The sequence below is a fragment of the Dromiciops gliroides genome, chromosome 3 (genome assembly GCF_019393635.1).
Source record: "Dromiciops gliroides isolate mDroGli1 chromosome 3, mDroGli1.pri, whole genome shotgun sequence".
Lineage (NCBI taxonomy): Eukaryota > Metazoa > Chordata > Mammalia > Microbiotheria > Microbiotheriidae > Dromiciops > Dromiciops gliroides.
Genome location: NC_057863.1, coordinates 315080103 through 315097118, shown reverse-complemented (window position 1 = coordinate 315097118; position 17016 = coordinate 315080103). Strand labels below are relative to the sequence as shown.

The window sequence follows — 17016 nt, the reverse complement described above, 5'->3', positions numbered from 1 at the left end:
GTGGCAACCCTGCATTAAGCAAGTCTATCAGCGCCATTTTCCCAATAGCACATACTTCCTTGGTTTCTCTATGTCACATTTTTGTAATTCTCACAATATTACAAGCTTTTTCATTATTATTATATCCATTATGGTGAGCTGTGATCTTTGATATTACCACTGAAATTGTTTTGGGGCACTACAAAATGCCCCCATATAAAAGAGCAAACTTGATGGATAAAGGTGTATGTGTTCTAAGTGCTCCACCAACTGGCCACTCCCTGTCTCTCTCCCTCTCCTTGGGCCTCTCTGTTCCCTGAGACACAATAGTATTGGAGAATATTGCATAAACTTAGTTGATAAAGCAGTGGCAGGGTTTGAGAAGACTGACTCCAATTTTTAAATCAGTTCTACTGTGGTTAAAATGCTATCAAACAGCATGCTACAGAGAAATCCTTTGTAAAAGGAAGAGTCAACTGAAGCAACCAACTTGACTGTTATCTTATTTTAAGAAATTACCATAGCCACCCCAAACTTCAGCAACCACCACCCTGATCAGTCAGTAGCCATCAACATCATGGCAAAACCTTTCACCTACAAAAAGATTATGACTTACTGAAGGCTCAGATAATGGTTAGCATTTTTTAAGCAATTAAGTATTTTAAGTTAAGGTATGTAATTTGTTTTTTGTAAACATAATACTAGTGCACACTTAATAGACTATAGTATAGTGTGAACATAACTTTTATATGCACTGAGAAACCAAACAATTTGTGTGATTCGATTTATTGTGGTCTTCTCTTTCCTGTGGTGGTCTAGAACGAAATCTGTAATATCTCTGAGGTAATATTCTAATACCAGGATTCTAAAGCTTGTTATCTTGTTTCCTGTTTTGAGCAGATAAGATGCAGCAAATTAGAAAAGCAGTTTAGGGAACAATTACAGGCAGGTATAGAGAAAGCTTTGAGAATGGAAGCAGATAAAATAAGAGGAAAAAGTACTGGGGGGAAAAAACCCCAGAGAGCTCAAAACACATGAGCATATAAAGTCTGAGGCCCTTTACTGTAGGGACAAAAAGACCAAGGAAGTTCAGTAACAAGGGAGAATTATGGTATTATAGCATTATATTTGATATGTTGCATGATTATGCTGATTCATCAAGAAAACGTTAGATTGTGTTCATCATCATCTGGTGAAATATGTAGGTAAAATCCAATATATTCTGGAGAGATTTCCTTCCAAAATAGCTTTTTTTAAAAATTGTTCACTTAAAGGAATAAAACATTCAATCATCTAAAAAATCACTTAGGTAGATGAGTTCATTTCCCCATAATGATATTTACACATGTTCATGTTTCTCTCACACAACAACAAATTTATCTGTAAATTTTTAAGATGAGTAGCCATTTAAAGTTCCTCATTACTGGATCATAATTAACTTCATCTGGGGTGCTCTTTTTTGACTATTTCAAATTCCATTATACAAGACTTCCTGGATTTAACATGCCAATCTAGAGAAAGCCATAGGACCAGGATATTTTCCCAAAAGGACCTTTATCTTTGAATGATGCTCTACCAACTGAGGTTTAGCAGAATCTTAATCCACTGACCTTCCTGCGTCTACACAAGATTTACTTTTTTCTGGAAAGCTACTAAAACAAAAACGCTTCATCACACTTGTCACTGCTGCTATGTAATGCATTTAAAGTATTTTAATCATTTTCTTTTCTTTATGTTTGTACCCAGAAGTAACTTTTACAAGAAAGCTATACTATTTCCCTTCCCAATAATAATTAGTATAGTCTGAAGTTCAATATTCTGATCTCAGAAAACATTTTTTCACTATAAAAAAGAAAAGGATTTCCATCAAAAATGCTTCTCAATAGAAAGAGTGAAAGAAAAATACCAAATAAGTAAAAGTCAAGAAAAAAAAAAGGGGGGGGGGTGGAATGCTCTATTTTCTATAAAGTCTTTGAAGTAGTAACTCAATAGAGCCACTAGGTGTTGCTATATGCCTGAGAAAGATGTCACAAAAGACTAAAGGGGTTTTTAAAGGAATTATTTCTTTGAACAGTTAGGATTCAAACTCCTGCCACTTGTCCATTCTCGTTTGCCATAATTCCTAATAAACTAGGACAACAGACTCTGAAAATGAGGAATGGCAAAAAAGTAACTCATATCCTTGAGACTGGCAATTTATAAAGCAAAAAACAGGCATAATAAGGTGGCCCAAATAAACCAACATCATATTAACAACTATTAAGTACCTACATTTCAAAAATCAAGCAGTGCATCAGATGTTTTATTAGGAACCAGACATTTGGTATTGTTTAGTTATTTCAGTCACATCCAACCCCCATATGGGGTTTTCTTGGCAAAGACTGGAGTGGTTTGTCATTTCCTTCTCCAGCTCCTTTTACAGATGAGGAAACTGAGGCAAAAAGATGTGTTTTTAAAAAAATTACTGCTATTTATATATTAATGGCTATTGCACCTGTTTTTGGTAGTAAGCATTTATTATTAATTAAAATCATATATGCAAGAGAAGAATTGGCTGAGTGGCAGTTAGCACAGGCAGGAGAAAAGCCCCCAACCCATTTTGTCTCTCAGAGAGACAGAATGTGGTCTCAAGGCCTAAGAGGAAGAGCATGCAGCAAGTGACCGCATTACGAGCCAAAGGAGCAGATCCAGGAAGCCAAGAGAGAGGAAGCTTCTCTTGGTCAAGGCTTTTATCCTCTTTTGATAGAGGCAGGTCACTACACATTGATCTAAGCCAGCTGGTTATAGCATCATTCAGTTCTAGTGATTGACGTGACTTGAGCGCAGTCTATAGAGTTTACAAAAGGGCAAATTCCAGCCTTTAGGTGTGTTTCTAAACAAAAAAAAAAAATCAATCTTCATTTACTTTGTTCCATTGGGCTCATCCCAGGCAGCTGAACTTTCTGGGGGTGAGGGAGAGAGAGGACTAAAACTGATCTCTGAGTCTCCCCTAGCAAGCGATTATTAATAATTATTTTCTCACACAGGGTTAAGTGACTTGTCTAGGGTCAGAACCAAAAATACTAAGAAAAGAAAAAAAAAACAGTCTCAGCTCTCAAAGAGTCTACAATCAATCATGGGATCATAGATTTAGAATCAAAATGGATCTCAATGATCATCGGATTCAGTTTCCTTATTTTACAAATGAGGAAACTGAGACCCAGATAAATGACTTGCCCCAAACCACATAGGCAGCAATTGGCAAATCTGGGATTCAACCTACATCTGGGATTTGAACCAAAGTCCTCTGACTGCAAATTCACTTTGATAAAGCACAGGCTCATAGAAGAATACATCTTGAGCTGTAAAAAGGTCATCTAACAGAACATCTTCATTTCACAGATGAAGAAACAGATCCAAAGATGTTAAGTGACATGCTCAAGGTCATATATGTAAGCATCAGGGAAAGATGTGAACCTGGGTCATCAGAACCAATGCTCTTTCTACAGTCTAAACCAAATGATTTCAAGGAGAGTGTGCTAATTCGGGGGGGGGGGGGGGAGATGGAGAGTGAGTTTAGAACCCATGGAGAATCAAAAAAGGCATCATGTAGGAGATGGCCTCTATTGTTTTGCTATATAACTTCTGTTAATGGTACCAATCTGTGAGAAGTTACTACAGTACAATTCCTAGAATCACAACATTTGAACTGAATTGGATGGGGCCTAAATCATCACCTAGTCCAGAAGTCCAAAATTCAGTTGGCAGGTCACAAGCACAGCCTGCAAAACTAGCTAGTGAGGAAGGAACCACATTAAAATGTAATTAGGAACTGTTTAGAATTCAAATATACACAATTTAATAAATTAATTTAATCATCAATAAATTAATTTGGTATTATGATGAATATATAATTTAAATATATTTTAAAATACAGCATAATGTTGATTTGAGGTTTTCTAAGTCAATATAGGGCCCCTAGAGATCTGTTTCTAAGCAATTAAAAAACCCACAATTACCTGTACTCCTATCACACACCATCATTCCATGAAATATAAAGGTAGCACCAGAACTCTCCAAGTGATGGGATAAAAAGGTAGCCCAAAAAAGTGGAACAAGGAACAAGGATGAATATGGACATGATTTGTTTCTCCTCATCTAGATTAACCCACCCAGCCCTTCCCTTTCCTTCCACCATTCACAGGTTTTGCCAGGTATCGTTTTTATATTAGAGGGCCCTAGCGAGTATTTAATTTACATTCAGTCAATGGATGTTAAATGAAGCTTTTTGAAACAGATTTGAGAATTAACACAGGTGAATTAGAGGGAAGCATTTTACATCCGAGTTAAACCTTCCAAAAAATTTTTTGAATGACTAATGCTGAAGCCACATTAATTAAATCTAAATTAAATTCAAATGAGACCAGCCTGTTAGAGTGTTTCACTTGGCTATCTGACAGTTGTGCTCTTGCTACAAATGAGAGTGGTATTTGTCTACCCTGGGGAACCTAAGCCTCATACCCCAATGCAGTTGAGAGTTCCTATTTTTAAAAATAAAAATAGGAAATCCTACAGTTGGCAACATGCCCTGACTTTACTGAACATGACAGATGTGCTGGAGGCCAAGAATTTTATTAAATTATTATATGTGACTTTTCCCATTGTTAAATATATGTCTCTGTGTGTGTTTGTGTGTGTGTGTGTGTATATGCATGTGTGTATATACACACATACATGGAGAGACAGAGACTGATGGAGACAGACAAAGACACAGAGTCCCACAGAGAGATAGAGACAGACAGACTGAGTGGCTGGTTCTCCACACAGAAGACTAACCTGTTCTATTTCCAACCTGGCACAGTTCACCCCACCTTAATCAGTCTGCTGGCCCCTTGCTCTTAGGGTCTCACCCATATTGGTGAGTGCTGAATTTTACTGAGGATACCTGATCATGTTTAGCCCCAGCTCAGAAATCTCAAGCTCAAGAAATTCATCAGTCTCAACCTCCCTACTAACCAGGGATTATAAGTGTGTGCCAACATTTCTGGTTCCTATTGTTTTAGTGTTATTTAGTGTGGTCCTCCAGAAAGAACACTGCTGAGAGGTATGGGACATGACACTACTGACAATTCTGCTATATGCTAGCAACATGACCTTAGACCAGAGATTTTAAACTTTTTTTTTTGGTATCCTGGAACCCCCTTGGCAGTTTGGTGAAACCTGTGGATTTCCTTATTAGAATACTGCTTTTAAATTATTTTTTTAATGCAGGGAAAAAAACAACAACATGTTGAACTGCAGCTACCAAAGTATTTTTTAAACTATTTCCACTGTCCCCAGACCAAGACCTGCTCTAAGACAAAAATCACTTAAATTTCTCTGTGCCTCAGTTTCCTTAACAATGCTATTCTATCTTTCTCATAAGATCTTGTCAAAAGGGAGATGAAACAATACATTTAAAAAGCAGAAAAAAGCCCAGTGCAGCTCATTAAAGAAAGGTGGTTTGGTGAGAAGGGAGATATACATAAAACCTTTTAAGTACCTTAAGAATCACCTAATTTCAACCCTTTATTTTATAGAAAAGAAAACCAAGATTAAAAAAAAGGAAAATAATTTAAGCAATGGCAATACAGCTATGTTAAGGCATATTCTGAAACATCTGTACATATCAATATGAATGGAGGCCAGGATAAAAAAACCAAACTTTTTAAATTAAATAAGGGAACCATCTATAATCACTGTTTGATTGTAGTCTGCTGTTAACAAGGTATTGGTCGGGCCAATTAAACTGAATTTAGCATAAATACCATTTGGTCCATCTTTATCTATTCAACAAAGTACTATGTCCACAGTGGCAAGTGCCTTATTTAACTATCTTGATGTCTACCTTGTAGTAGTCAAAAATCTACTACTCCTACAATATTTGTAGTAAAAAGAGACATTCATGCTCAGCAACTGTGCTGAACTATACAAGCCAGGGTCTCAATTAGAGCATGATCAACTTGTCACCTGAGATTTTGAAAGGGGCTCTTGAATATGAGCTTCTGCTGACAGGTGTAAGCAAACAGGGATTCCCAGACATTCTGTGGCTGGATTTGCAGTACATAACTAATTGTACAGAGGTCAGAGAATTTCCATCTCATTGCAGAGTTTAGCAATCGCCAAGGCGGGGTGGGGAAGGGTCATCTGTACTCACTCTTTGTCAATATTTGTGTTTATGCCATAGTAGGATGTTTTTTTTAAAAAAAAGATTCTCCACTAAGATTTATAATTAGTAGAAATAATGTGAGAACATGTTGGGGTTTTTTTCAATTGAAATAAAACTTTGCCTCAGACTGGAAGTCAAGCTTGATATAATCATACAAAAAACTATATTAAAAGGTCTAATATATGTGAAAATCAAGTTGTCTCTAGTGCCATCATAGATTTTAGAAACTAGGTTGATGAATAAGAAAGCATCCATGAGTTTTTCTAAATCTACACATTTTAGATTTAAAACAATGTTTAAAATGAAACTACTACCATTCATTGTCAACCTTTTTTTTTTTTCCCCTTTGGGCAGGGCAGTGAGGGTTAAGTGACTTGCCCAGGGTCACACAGCTAGTCAGTGTCTAAGTCTGCATTTGAACTCAGGTCTTCCTGAATCCAGGGCTGGTGCTTTATCCACTGAGCCACCTAGCTGCCTCCCTCATTCACTGTCAATAAATGCTGACAAATCCCACTTTTCATCCTCTCAAATTTCAATGATCTGTTCATTCAATAATCCTTAAATATCACATTTCCCTTTGCAGATCATTCATCTCTTTGTTTGTCAGTTGGGACTCCAATTAAGTCATTTTGGGGGAAGAAAAAGGGAATGAGCATTTATGAAGCGCCTGATATGTTCCAGGCTCTGTACTTTACAAATATTATTTCATTTGATAATGGGTAGTTGAGGTTACGCCATCCGACTCAACAACATGTGACTCCTATCTGGTCACAAAAAAAGATAGGTGCACGCTAAGTCATACAGAAGAAATGAAATTACTTTCATTTTTGCAATTCCCTTTTTCTGATATATTTTCCAGTATACCACAACAGCAAAAAGTGGGAGATACTGGTCCTTTTTTCCCCCCTCTTCTTTCTTTTTTTTTGGGGGGGGAGGGGGTAGGGCAATAAGGGTCAAGTGACTTGACCAAGGTCACACAGCTAGCAAGTGTCAAGTGTCCGAGGCTGGATTTGAACTCAGGTCCTACTGAATCCAAGGCCAGTGCTTTATCCACTGCGCTACCTAACTGCCCCCTATACCAGTCCCTTTTTAGTGTTTCCTAAGTACCTAAGCCCATGATGGGCAGTGTGAAGAGTATTTATGTGATGATCAAGGACTTTTTTGGGGAAAGATTCATACATCATAAGGTGATTGCAAGAAAAGGACTGTATAAAGTTTTTAAATGCTATACAAATGTGTTGTATCAGTAATATAAATTGACTGCCATGTTTCATTAGTACCAACAGTTGTGCGTCTAGAGGCAGCTATATGGGACAATAGATAGAGCTCTGGCTTCAGTAAGACTTGAGTTCAAATCCAGCCTCAGACACTTACCAGCTAGCTGTGTTACTCTAGGCAAGTCATTTAACCTCTGTATGCCTTAGTACCCTCTAGGGAGAGGGAGGAGGGAAGAAAAAAAAAGAAATTTATAGCATAATTTTGTTGTATCTTTGAAAAATAATAGCAAGTAGTGCACAGTACATTTGCGGTTTCATGTGCGATCATTTTTTAAATTGTACTATGTTATAGAAATTCTTTACTCCATAAATTAAGAAATAAATTTTTTTAGAAAAAGAAAAATGGAGTTAATAAAAGTACCTACCTACTAAGGTTGTTGTGAAGATCAATTAAGATAATATTTGTAAAGTGCTTAGCATAGTACCTGACACAAAGCAAGCGATTAATAAATACTTATTTTCTTTCCTTCCATCTATCTTTTTTTCTATTCACTGGGTGATTCTTTTACATCATTTGTATAACACTGGTTTATCAGATAATTTGAGCAATGGGCACTGGGCAACAGAGACCATCCATTAGATCCATACCATAGCTTTTACCTATCTTGCCATACATAGTAAAATGGTCTAGCATTCTCCAGGGAGGGCTTATGGAGAAAGTGTTGGTTTTTTTTTTTTTTAATTGGTTAGGAACAGGGATAATATGCGATTCTAGACAGAGAACTCGTAAAATTGGAAAACTTAGTATCCCCAGGCAACTTCATGGAACTCTATTGGTGGAGAGAGTTTCCTCACCAGGAATCCTTTACTTGAAATCATAGATCCATCCTACTTTCTCCCCCCAAACCCCCACAAAAGTTGAGAAAGAGCTCATATTGCAACGTTATAAGAAACGCAAAGGTGCTTATAATTTTTGCATTTTCAACTAGGAAGGGCCTCAAAACGTGCTTTATTTTTCCTTTACAGGTACAAGGTCAAGGAAACTCCCTTGAAACTAGAGAAATCACGTTAAAGATTTGTCAATATCCATATACAAATATACACACAAGACATAATCCTAAGGGAACTAGTTCCTTTGGGTTTTCAGTTTCCATACAAAATTAATTTGCAGACCATTAATAACTGCGGTAACTCCTCAAACCTGCTCAAGTTTTATTTTGCACTTATGGTTTCCTGTTGGCATCAATATTCTAGCTCCTCCCTTAGTAATTACTGGGCATTTGATGGCAATGGCAGTGAACTGTAAAAATAATTTATTAGATATTTTCAAAGGACAAGGCTGGGCTAGATGGTCTCAACGATCCCTCAAGCTCTAGATCTATGAGTTTAAGAGCCCATATTTTTTTAGTGCCTACAGCTGCAGGTAAAGCACACTACCACCTATGGGAGTATTAGCTGATACAATTTCAGCTCCCAGGTACAGTTCCAAAATGCCCAGAATAATTTATGGTGATAATAATAATACTGTGTGCTTACAAGAATGCCTTTCTCTGGAGTTAAAAATGCTTCACAGACTTTATCTAATTAATCTATACAATAGTCCTGGGAGTTAGGTGGTAGACAGGTATTATTATTATTAGCTCCATCTTACAAGTTGGGGGATAAGAGAATAATAATGAAATCCCTCGTAAGTTGTGCTAAATCTGCTGAATGAAGGAAAGGAACCTGATCTCCTTTAGTCCAGTTCAGTGTTCTAACCACTAGGGAAAACTTTCACATGTATTTGATAATTAATCTAATATACTGACTTGATTTGGGAATTTTGGTTCTCTGAGCCTTTAACAAGGACAGCAAGGTGGCACAATGGATAGAAGGCCAGCCCCAAAGTCAGAAGACTCATCTATCTGAGTTCAAATTTGGCCTCAGACACTATCTGTGTGACCCTGTGAAAGTCACTTAACCCTGTTTGCCTCAGTTTCCTTGGGTGTAAAATGAGCTGGAAAAGGAAATGGCAAACCACTCCAGCATCTTTGCAAAAAAAACAAACAAAAACAAAAACAAAAACCCCACAACTCCTCCCCCAAACAAACCCAAATGGTGTCATGAAGAGACAGATATGACCTGAAACAACTGAATAACAACAAAGAATGACAGAAACCTGACATAACTAAATTCGACTAAGACATTCACTCTTCTACTGTGGTAGGTACAAAACGGGGGGGGGGGGAGGTTGAAATAAAATCAAAACCCAAAGGTTTTTGACTATTTTATGGTCACGTATTTCACATTGATCTCATGGGTATCAGTAGCATATTTCTTTAAAGCCCACGAGAGTTTTTGACTAGATCTAGGAAATACAGCAATCTTCAAAATCTTTTTAATATTCAGTAGTCATTCTACCCTACAAAGTATTATACAGTTTAATACAATAATGATCAGGTGGCATTTCTTACCCTTTGCCTATAAGCCTCTCTATTACAGTGGCAGTGGCATTGCAACATCTCTATGGCTAGGGTACAAGTTGAATAATAAAGGAGGTTTGCTCCTAGTCCTGCAGTCATGTAAGATCAACAATTCTGTTGAATAAACAAAGCTTACAAGGTGATCTGCATGAACTCAGGAGCATGATGGGAATTAAAAGAAACTTTCATACACTCCTGAAATGAACAGCACCTAAGGCAGAAGATAAGTAATTCAAAATACATATTTAATCTAAATTTGAGTGCTTCTGTTGGTTTGTGCTGGTTGACGTGGTATAACTGTATGTCTAATTCACAGAAAGAGACTATGACCCTTCTCTGTGAGGAAGAGCCGTAGCAGTCGAAATTCAGCTAAAAAACCAGCAGGTGGCAGCAGAGAGCAGAAAAGATCCCAAATGGAGATCAGCAGATACTATTAGATGACAATACTATAATTGGCCAGCAGGTGGGAGCAAAGTAGAGTGAATATAAGCCAAGCAATGGCCAAGACAAACTTCCAGCACAGTATTCAAGAATTGCAGAATATTACCGGACCAGCAAATGACCTGGAGGTGGAGTGGGCATGTTTGAGGAATACTACTGGCAGCAATGGAGACAGAGAAAGGTTCAAGTTGACCACAATACTAAAAGCATCATTTACCTTGGTCACATGTTTCTCCTTTCTGACCAATGGGGTGGAATTTGTGGGAGAATGTACCTGGAATGTGCAAGGCTGGGATGGGTGGGGAGGAAATTTAGATTTTCCTTGTCATTTATTTTGCTACACAAAAACAGTAGGGGGCACTTGTAAGTTTTCAAAAACCCATGACTAAGCACAGCATCTCTACATTAAAAAAAAAAAAAATCTTGTATTCAATGCTATATATCTCCAGAGACAGAACTGATGAACCGAGTACAAATTGAAGTCTCTTTCTTTCTTTCTTTCTTTCTTTCTCTCTTTCTTTCTTTCTTTCTTTCTTTCTTTCTTTCTCTCCCTTCCTTCCTTCCTTCCTACCTTTTTTCTTTCTTTCAAAACATAGCTAATATGGAAATTTGTTTTGCATGATTTCACACGTATAATTAATATCATATTGCTTGCTTTCTCAATGGCTGGGGGGAGGCCCTGGAGGGAGGGAGAGAATTTGGCAATCAAAAAATGTTTTTAAAGAATGTTAAAAATAATTTTTTTTAAATTGGGGGGCGGCTAGGTGGCATAGTAGATAGAGCACTGGCCCTGGAATCAGGAGGACCTGAGTTCAAATCCAGCCTCGGACATTTGACACTTACTAGCTGTGTGACCCTGGGCAAGTCACTTAACCCCAATTGGCTCACCAAATATATATATATACATATATATGCATATATATGTGTGTGTATACACACACACACACACACACACACACACACACACACACATATATATATATATATATCGTATTCAACTGGTTCTCTTCCATTGAGTTGATAGTAACTGCTTGGGGTACCTTTGCTGGAATGTTTGTGGTATAGTGGAAAGATCATGGGCTTTGGAGTTAGAGGACCTTAGTTTCAAATCCTACCTCTGACATTTAGTACCTTTATGACATCAGGCAGATCATTTAAATCTCTCTAAGCCTAAGTTTCCATCTCTGTAAAATTTTGTGATTGAACTGGATTGCCCTTTACTGGTCCTTCCAACTTTAAATTTATGATCCTAAACAAAAACAATCACTAATGTTTCTATAACATTTTAAACTTTACAAAGCACTCACCATACATTGTCACATTTGGGTTCCTTATCAACCCTGTAAGGTAAATACTTCTAGATATTATTATCCCTCTATTAGAGATGAGGAAACAAACTCAGAGAGTAAAAGAGGAAGTATCTGAACCCAGGTCTTCCTGACTCCAAGTATAGCACGCTGCTTCTCCCCTCCCTTATCATTCTACTTTATGAATTAGTTACACACACTGTGGATGTAGACATATACTTTTATTCTGTATTTATCCTTATGTTCATTTACAACTATTCTTATTTTATCATTTCCTAACAGGTCAGGGATACTATCTGTGTATTTTTTTAAAAACCCTGCACAAAGCCATTCACAGGATACTACATGTCTTCCCAAGACAGGGAAATGCAATGATTGTAAAGATGAACTAAATCAGGAGGCTTGTCCAATAATAAACCCATCTGATAACATCTTTGTCCAAGAATTTTCACATAGGACTTCCCACTGATTTAATAGCATCTCAGAGGTCTCAAATCCGAGCCTACAACACTCTGGAGTATACTTGCAACAAATTAAAATATAAATGGGAAATGTTTAACAAAATATATTTTTTAAATAGAACATTGACAATGTTAATATGTAATTTTCTAAGGCAATATGCTGCCCACAGAGATACTTATGTATGGTCTGGTGACCCTTATTTTTATCTGAACTTGATATGACTGATGTACGCTTTTTTCCACAATGACCTAACTCTGACAGGTGTCAATGAGACAAATATGGTCTAGTGGAAATGAACACAGGACTTAGAGTCAGAAGACCTGGTTTCAAGTCAGCTCTGCCATTTACTGAACTGTGGGACCTTAGATTCTATTTCTAGACCTGAATTTCCTCATCTGTAAGATGAAGGCATTATTGACGAGTCATCTCTGACTCTATGATCCCATCTGGGTTCTCTTGGCAGAGATACTGGAGTGGTTTGCCATTTCTTTTTCTAGCTCATTTTACAGATGAAGAAACTGAGGCAACCGGATTAAGTAACTTTTCCAGGGTCACACATCTAAGTGTCTGAGGCCAGATTTGAACTCAGGAAGATGAGTCTTTCTGACTCCAAGCCCAACATTCCACCCAGCTTCCCTACAAAAACTCTTGAGTTAGTCAAGATAATCTCTAAAGTACCTTTTATTTTTTAAACCTTATGATCATATGACGGCCAGTTATAGTGGTCTCTGTTATCATAAAGTGATTCATTTCTAGAAAACTCAGAATATTCTTAAAGTAGTCTGAGTTCTGCTGTCCAACATACTTAGCTGATGACTTGCCTGCAGTGACACATTGTACCAAAAGATGGCGATCATATATCAATAGGGTAACATCCTGACTCATCTGCATGTCTGTCATTCACAGAAATGGATTTATCTTAAAATAGGTATCACTGAATAAGGAGATAGTAGGTATACATGTTCATTAGGTGACATCAAGTGGACAGTTAAGTGAAAGCAGGGATTTTCTATATACTGAGTCAAATTTTACCACTTTCCCCAATCTTCAATATTACCATTTATAGAAAAACATGTAATTAACATAATCATAAATAATTAGCCTATAAAGCAGGCTTGGGTCTTGACCCTTTACAATGAACTAAAAAAATGGGTCTATAGTTGTATTCTATATTATAAATACAAACAAAAATTTTAACATGAAAAATAATAGTTTAGGGGCAGCTAGATGGCGCAGCGGACAGAGCACTGGCCCTGGAGTCAGGAGTACCTGAGTTAAAATCCGGCGTCAGACACTTGACACTTACTAGCTGTGTGACCCTGAGCAAGTCACTTAACCCCAATTACCTCACTAAAAAAAAAAAAAATTGTTCAGTCACAACCCCATTTGGGGTCTTCTCAGGAAAAATTCTGAAATGGTTTGCCATTTCCTCCTCCAGCTCATTTTACAGATGAGGAAACTGAACCCTAGGCCTGACATTCTATCCACTGTACTAACTAGCTGCCTCTAGCCCCCAAATTAAACTAAGCTTCAATTTATCTTGCCTAAGGCTTATATAACCTATTAAATGTGATCATTCCGGTTAAAATAACTGTGTCAAATCTGGCCTCAGACACTTGACACTTACTAGCTGTGTGACCCTGGGCAAGTCACTTAACCCTAAGTGCCCTGCTAAAAAATAAAATAAAATAAAATAACTGTGTAAATCAGCCACCATGATTTCCTGGTTAAAAAGTGAAATCTTTGTTAATCGAGTTCTGGAAAACAGAAGAACCCCCCAGATCTAAGTCTCACACCTATCTCTCAAAATGAAAAGAAAAAATGATTGATTGTTTAGGAAGACACAGCTCAGTATATCTTATATCGTTAAAGCAAATGCAAACAATAAAGGGATGGATGAAAACACAAAACATTTTCTTTTTCTTTTTTTCCAAGGTATAAATCAGTAAGTCTCTAAGCTCTATGTTTCTAACATTTCATCAGGGTTTTAGAATAAATTGAGTAACATAGTAATAGATAAACCCCTTCTCTTAATATTTCCCCCTTCCCCCATCCTCTGCATTCTAAGAACTCTGAACTAGAGTAATGCAAAGCAGTCTTTTCAGTAGAGTTAAATGAAGCCCAGGTCTTTGTGCACCTGCAGTTCATTACACAGAATGCAACAACAGTAAGTGCCAATTACCTGTACATTATGTTTAATACCTTGCCACAAGGAGCCCAAAAATCTACAGCTGCCTAATTCAATTGTATGTGTAGGCTACCAGATTTATTATTTTCACATAATATATTTTTTCTTACAGAAAAACTGTTAATGCCAACATTTTAATAAGAAATAATTATACATAAAGTCTGTTCATTAGCTTGAGAGAAAGTGGCATTACAGAATACCACAGTGCCTATGAGAAATACCCAGCATGAACACATCAATTTTCCCCAAAGAGAGTTAGTCTTTACCCTTCCAAGCCACAGGAGTTGAGAGGAAGATGAAAATGTCTTACCTCTTGTGCAGTCAGAGCATGTTCCCCAGCCAAAAGCAGCATGCTCAGGCCTCCCATTTGCGTAGGGTCTATTAAGAAAACAATTAATATGTTAAACCCATTAAGAAAAATAAAATATTTTAGAAACAGACTTTACAAAAACTTGATAGATTTACATGCACAAAATACTGTTTGTTGCCAAAAATATTATTCTCTAAAACATTAAAAACATGATGAATATGATGTAAAGAGAAATCCAGTAAAGTCACATATCACATTTTAGAACAAAGACTTTCTTTTCTTTTTTTTCTTTTTTTTTTAAGGACAAAGACTTTCAAAGCTGTTTTCAGGAAAATAAATGGGTATTTAAAACAATGATGTTGTCCATCATACAAATATGCCACCTTCCTCAATCTCAAAGCTGTTTATGGTATCAGTAAAATGGTCTCTTCCTTTTTCCTGAACTCTCATAGTAATTTAGGTGATCTTATGCAGTTATTATAGTCTGTTTTATATTTATTTGTGCAATAATACCAAAACTCTTCTATCAGACTGTAGGCTCTCTGAAGTCAGAGGCTTTATGTCTGTCTTTCATCTTTGTATGCCTTCACTGCCTGGCAAATGGTAAGCATTTGATACATATTTGTTGAATGAATGGATGACTGGAAAGGCAGCTAAATGAGAAAACTTTTCTCCTTCCCTTTCTGCTTGCAAGTTCAGATGAGGGAACTCCTCACTGAAGAAATTCTTTGGAACATCCATCTTCCAGGCAGCCTGAGAGACAGATAACTGTTAATTCTGCCAAGTGATATTAAGGATGGTAACAAAGAACCAACTAGATTGAAAGAAATCTTAATAGAGAGAAGTTTTCCAAAAAGGCCCCATTATTTAGTGGATTTTGTTCAAACCTTCTTTAAAAAGAAAACCTGACTATATCTAAATCTATTGGGTTTTTGAGTCCTTGTTAAAACTACATTTTAGGTTTAAAATTAAGCTTTTATTCTATAAAAAAAATTTTTTAAATAATTTCTGGGGGCAGCTAGGTGGCACAGTGGATAGAGCACCAGCCCTGGATTCAGGAGGACCTGAGTTCAAATCTGGCCTCAGACACTTAACACTTACTAGTTGTGTGACCCTGGGCACTTAACCCTCATTGCCTCACATAATAATAATAATAATAATTATTATTATTATTATTATTATTCTTTCTACTCCTCATTTACTGGAAACAAAAAGTTACATGTAGCAAAGGTAATAAGTGTGATGGAAACCCCATGACCCCTGAGTTACATCTGAATAGAATGAACACTATATGGGGAAAAATTAGCTGAATATTCTTAAAACCTCTTGATTACACTACTACAAGATATTTCATTTTGTGAGAAGATGCATGTGTAACTGGAACCATAAAGCAAACCAAAGGTACTAGAAAAGACTCATTAAAATGTAGAAGTCAACAAAACTCTCATGAAAACATAGGAAAGACAGTATAAAAGTAACCTGAGGTAACATATACTCTATAAGTATCACAAGCTAATTAAACTTCCCTATGAGGAATTTCTAGACAAACTTAAGTAAGAGTGAGAGACCATGCACAATTTTACCAAAGCTGTTACCCTAATCAAGTCCTTTGCTATTCTTTGCCAGAGAAGTTAGGAAGCAATTTGAATAGCAAACATTTTGTAGGTAGCTTAAAGGCAAAGGAAAAAATAACACTGAACCAGTACTACTGGAAAGAAAGGGGTGGGGGGTGGGGGGATCATAAGGGATTGTTTAAAGGCAAGGCAGACCACAGAATGATTAGGTGGTTAAGAAATAAACCAAAAGTGGAAGGCAGCCACACATGTGTACATACAAACATGGGGCGTTTGATTGATTTGACAAAACAAAGCTGTTCATTTTTTTTCTTTAACAAAGAAATCCTTCCTTAATGAAATGTTAAGTGAAGACTTTAAGTGTTAACTGTAGCAGTTTCAGCAAATACTTAAATCTCCTGTTTCTAAATGAAAATATCAGGGAGGAAAAAAATGAGCATAGAAAGTGAAAGTTTAATTTGGTGCTTTTAGGCAACTACAGAGTGCAGCTGTTGCCCCAGAGATTAAGGGGAAATGAATGTTTACTTCCTAACAAAGATTTGTTGGTTCAAATTATCAAACAACACTGGAATATGCTTACATCTTAATTTATAGAATTTTATATCCTCTTTATTTCTTCTTCATAAGGATGCTGAGATTATGCTAAAATATTAGCTAATAAATTATAATTATTCATTAAAGTAAATTATAGTCTTCCAAAATTATTTGGGAGAACCAGGAGATATAGCCCTATGAATATCATACTCCATTTCGCTGAGAAAGCTCATCCTCCAACATGTGTGATTTCCCCTATTTTGGAGATGGTCCATTTTACTGCTTCTGGATTATGCATAATAGCAGGATACCATATGTTGAGGGCTGCTGGGCATGAGACACACAATGTACATTC

General features: G+C 36.7%; 1 protein-coding gene across 14 annotated transcripts in view; it reads right to left on the bottom strand.

The window, feature by feature from the left end:
• Positions 1 to 17016, bottom strand: part of BBX (BBX high mobility group box domain containing) — a 379187-nt gene that overhangs the window by 107333 nt on the left and 254838 nt on the right. For all 14 annotated transcript variants that reach the window (XM_043994822.1, XM_043994815.1, XM_043994823.1 and 11 more), the window contains one exon: positions 14554 to 14621. In XM_043994822.1, the coding sequence (XP_043850757.1) occupies positions 14554 to 14621 (68 nt within the window). The remainder of the gene's footprint in view (positions 1 to 14553; positions 14622 to 17016) is intronic.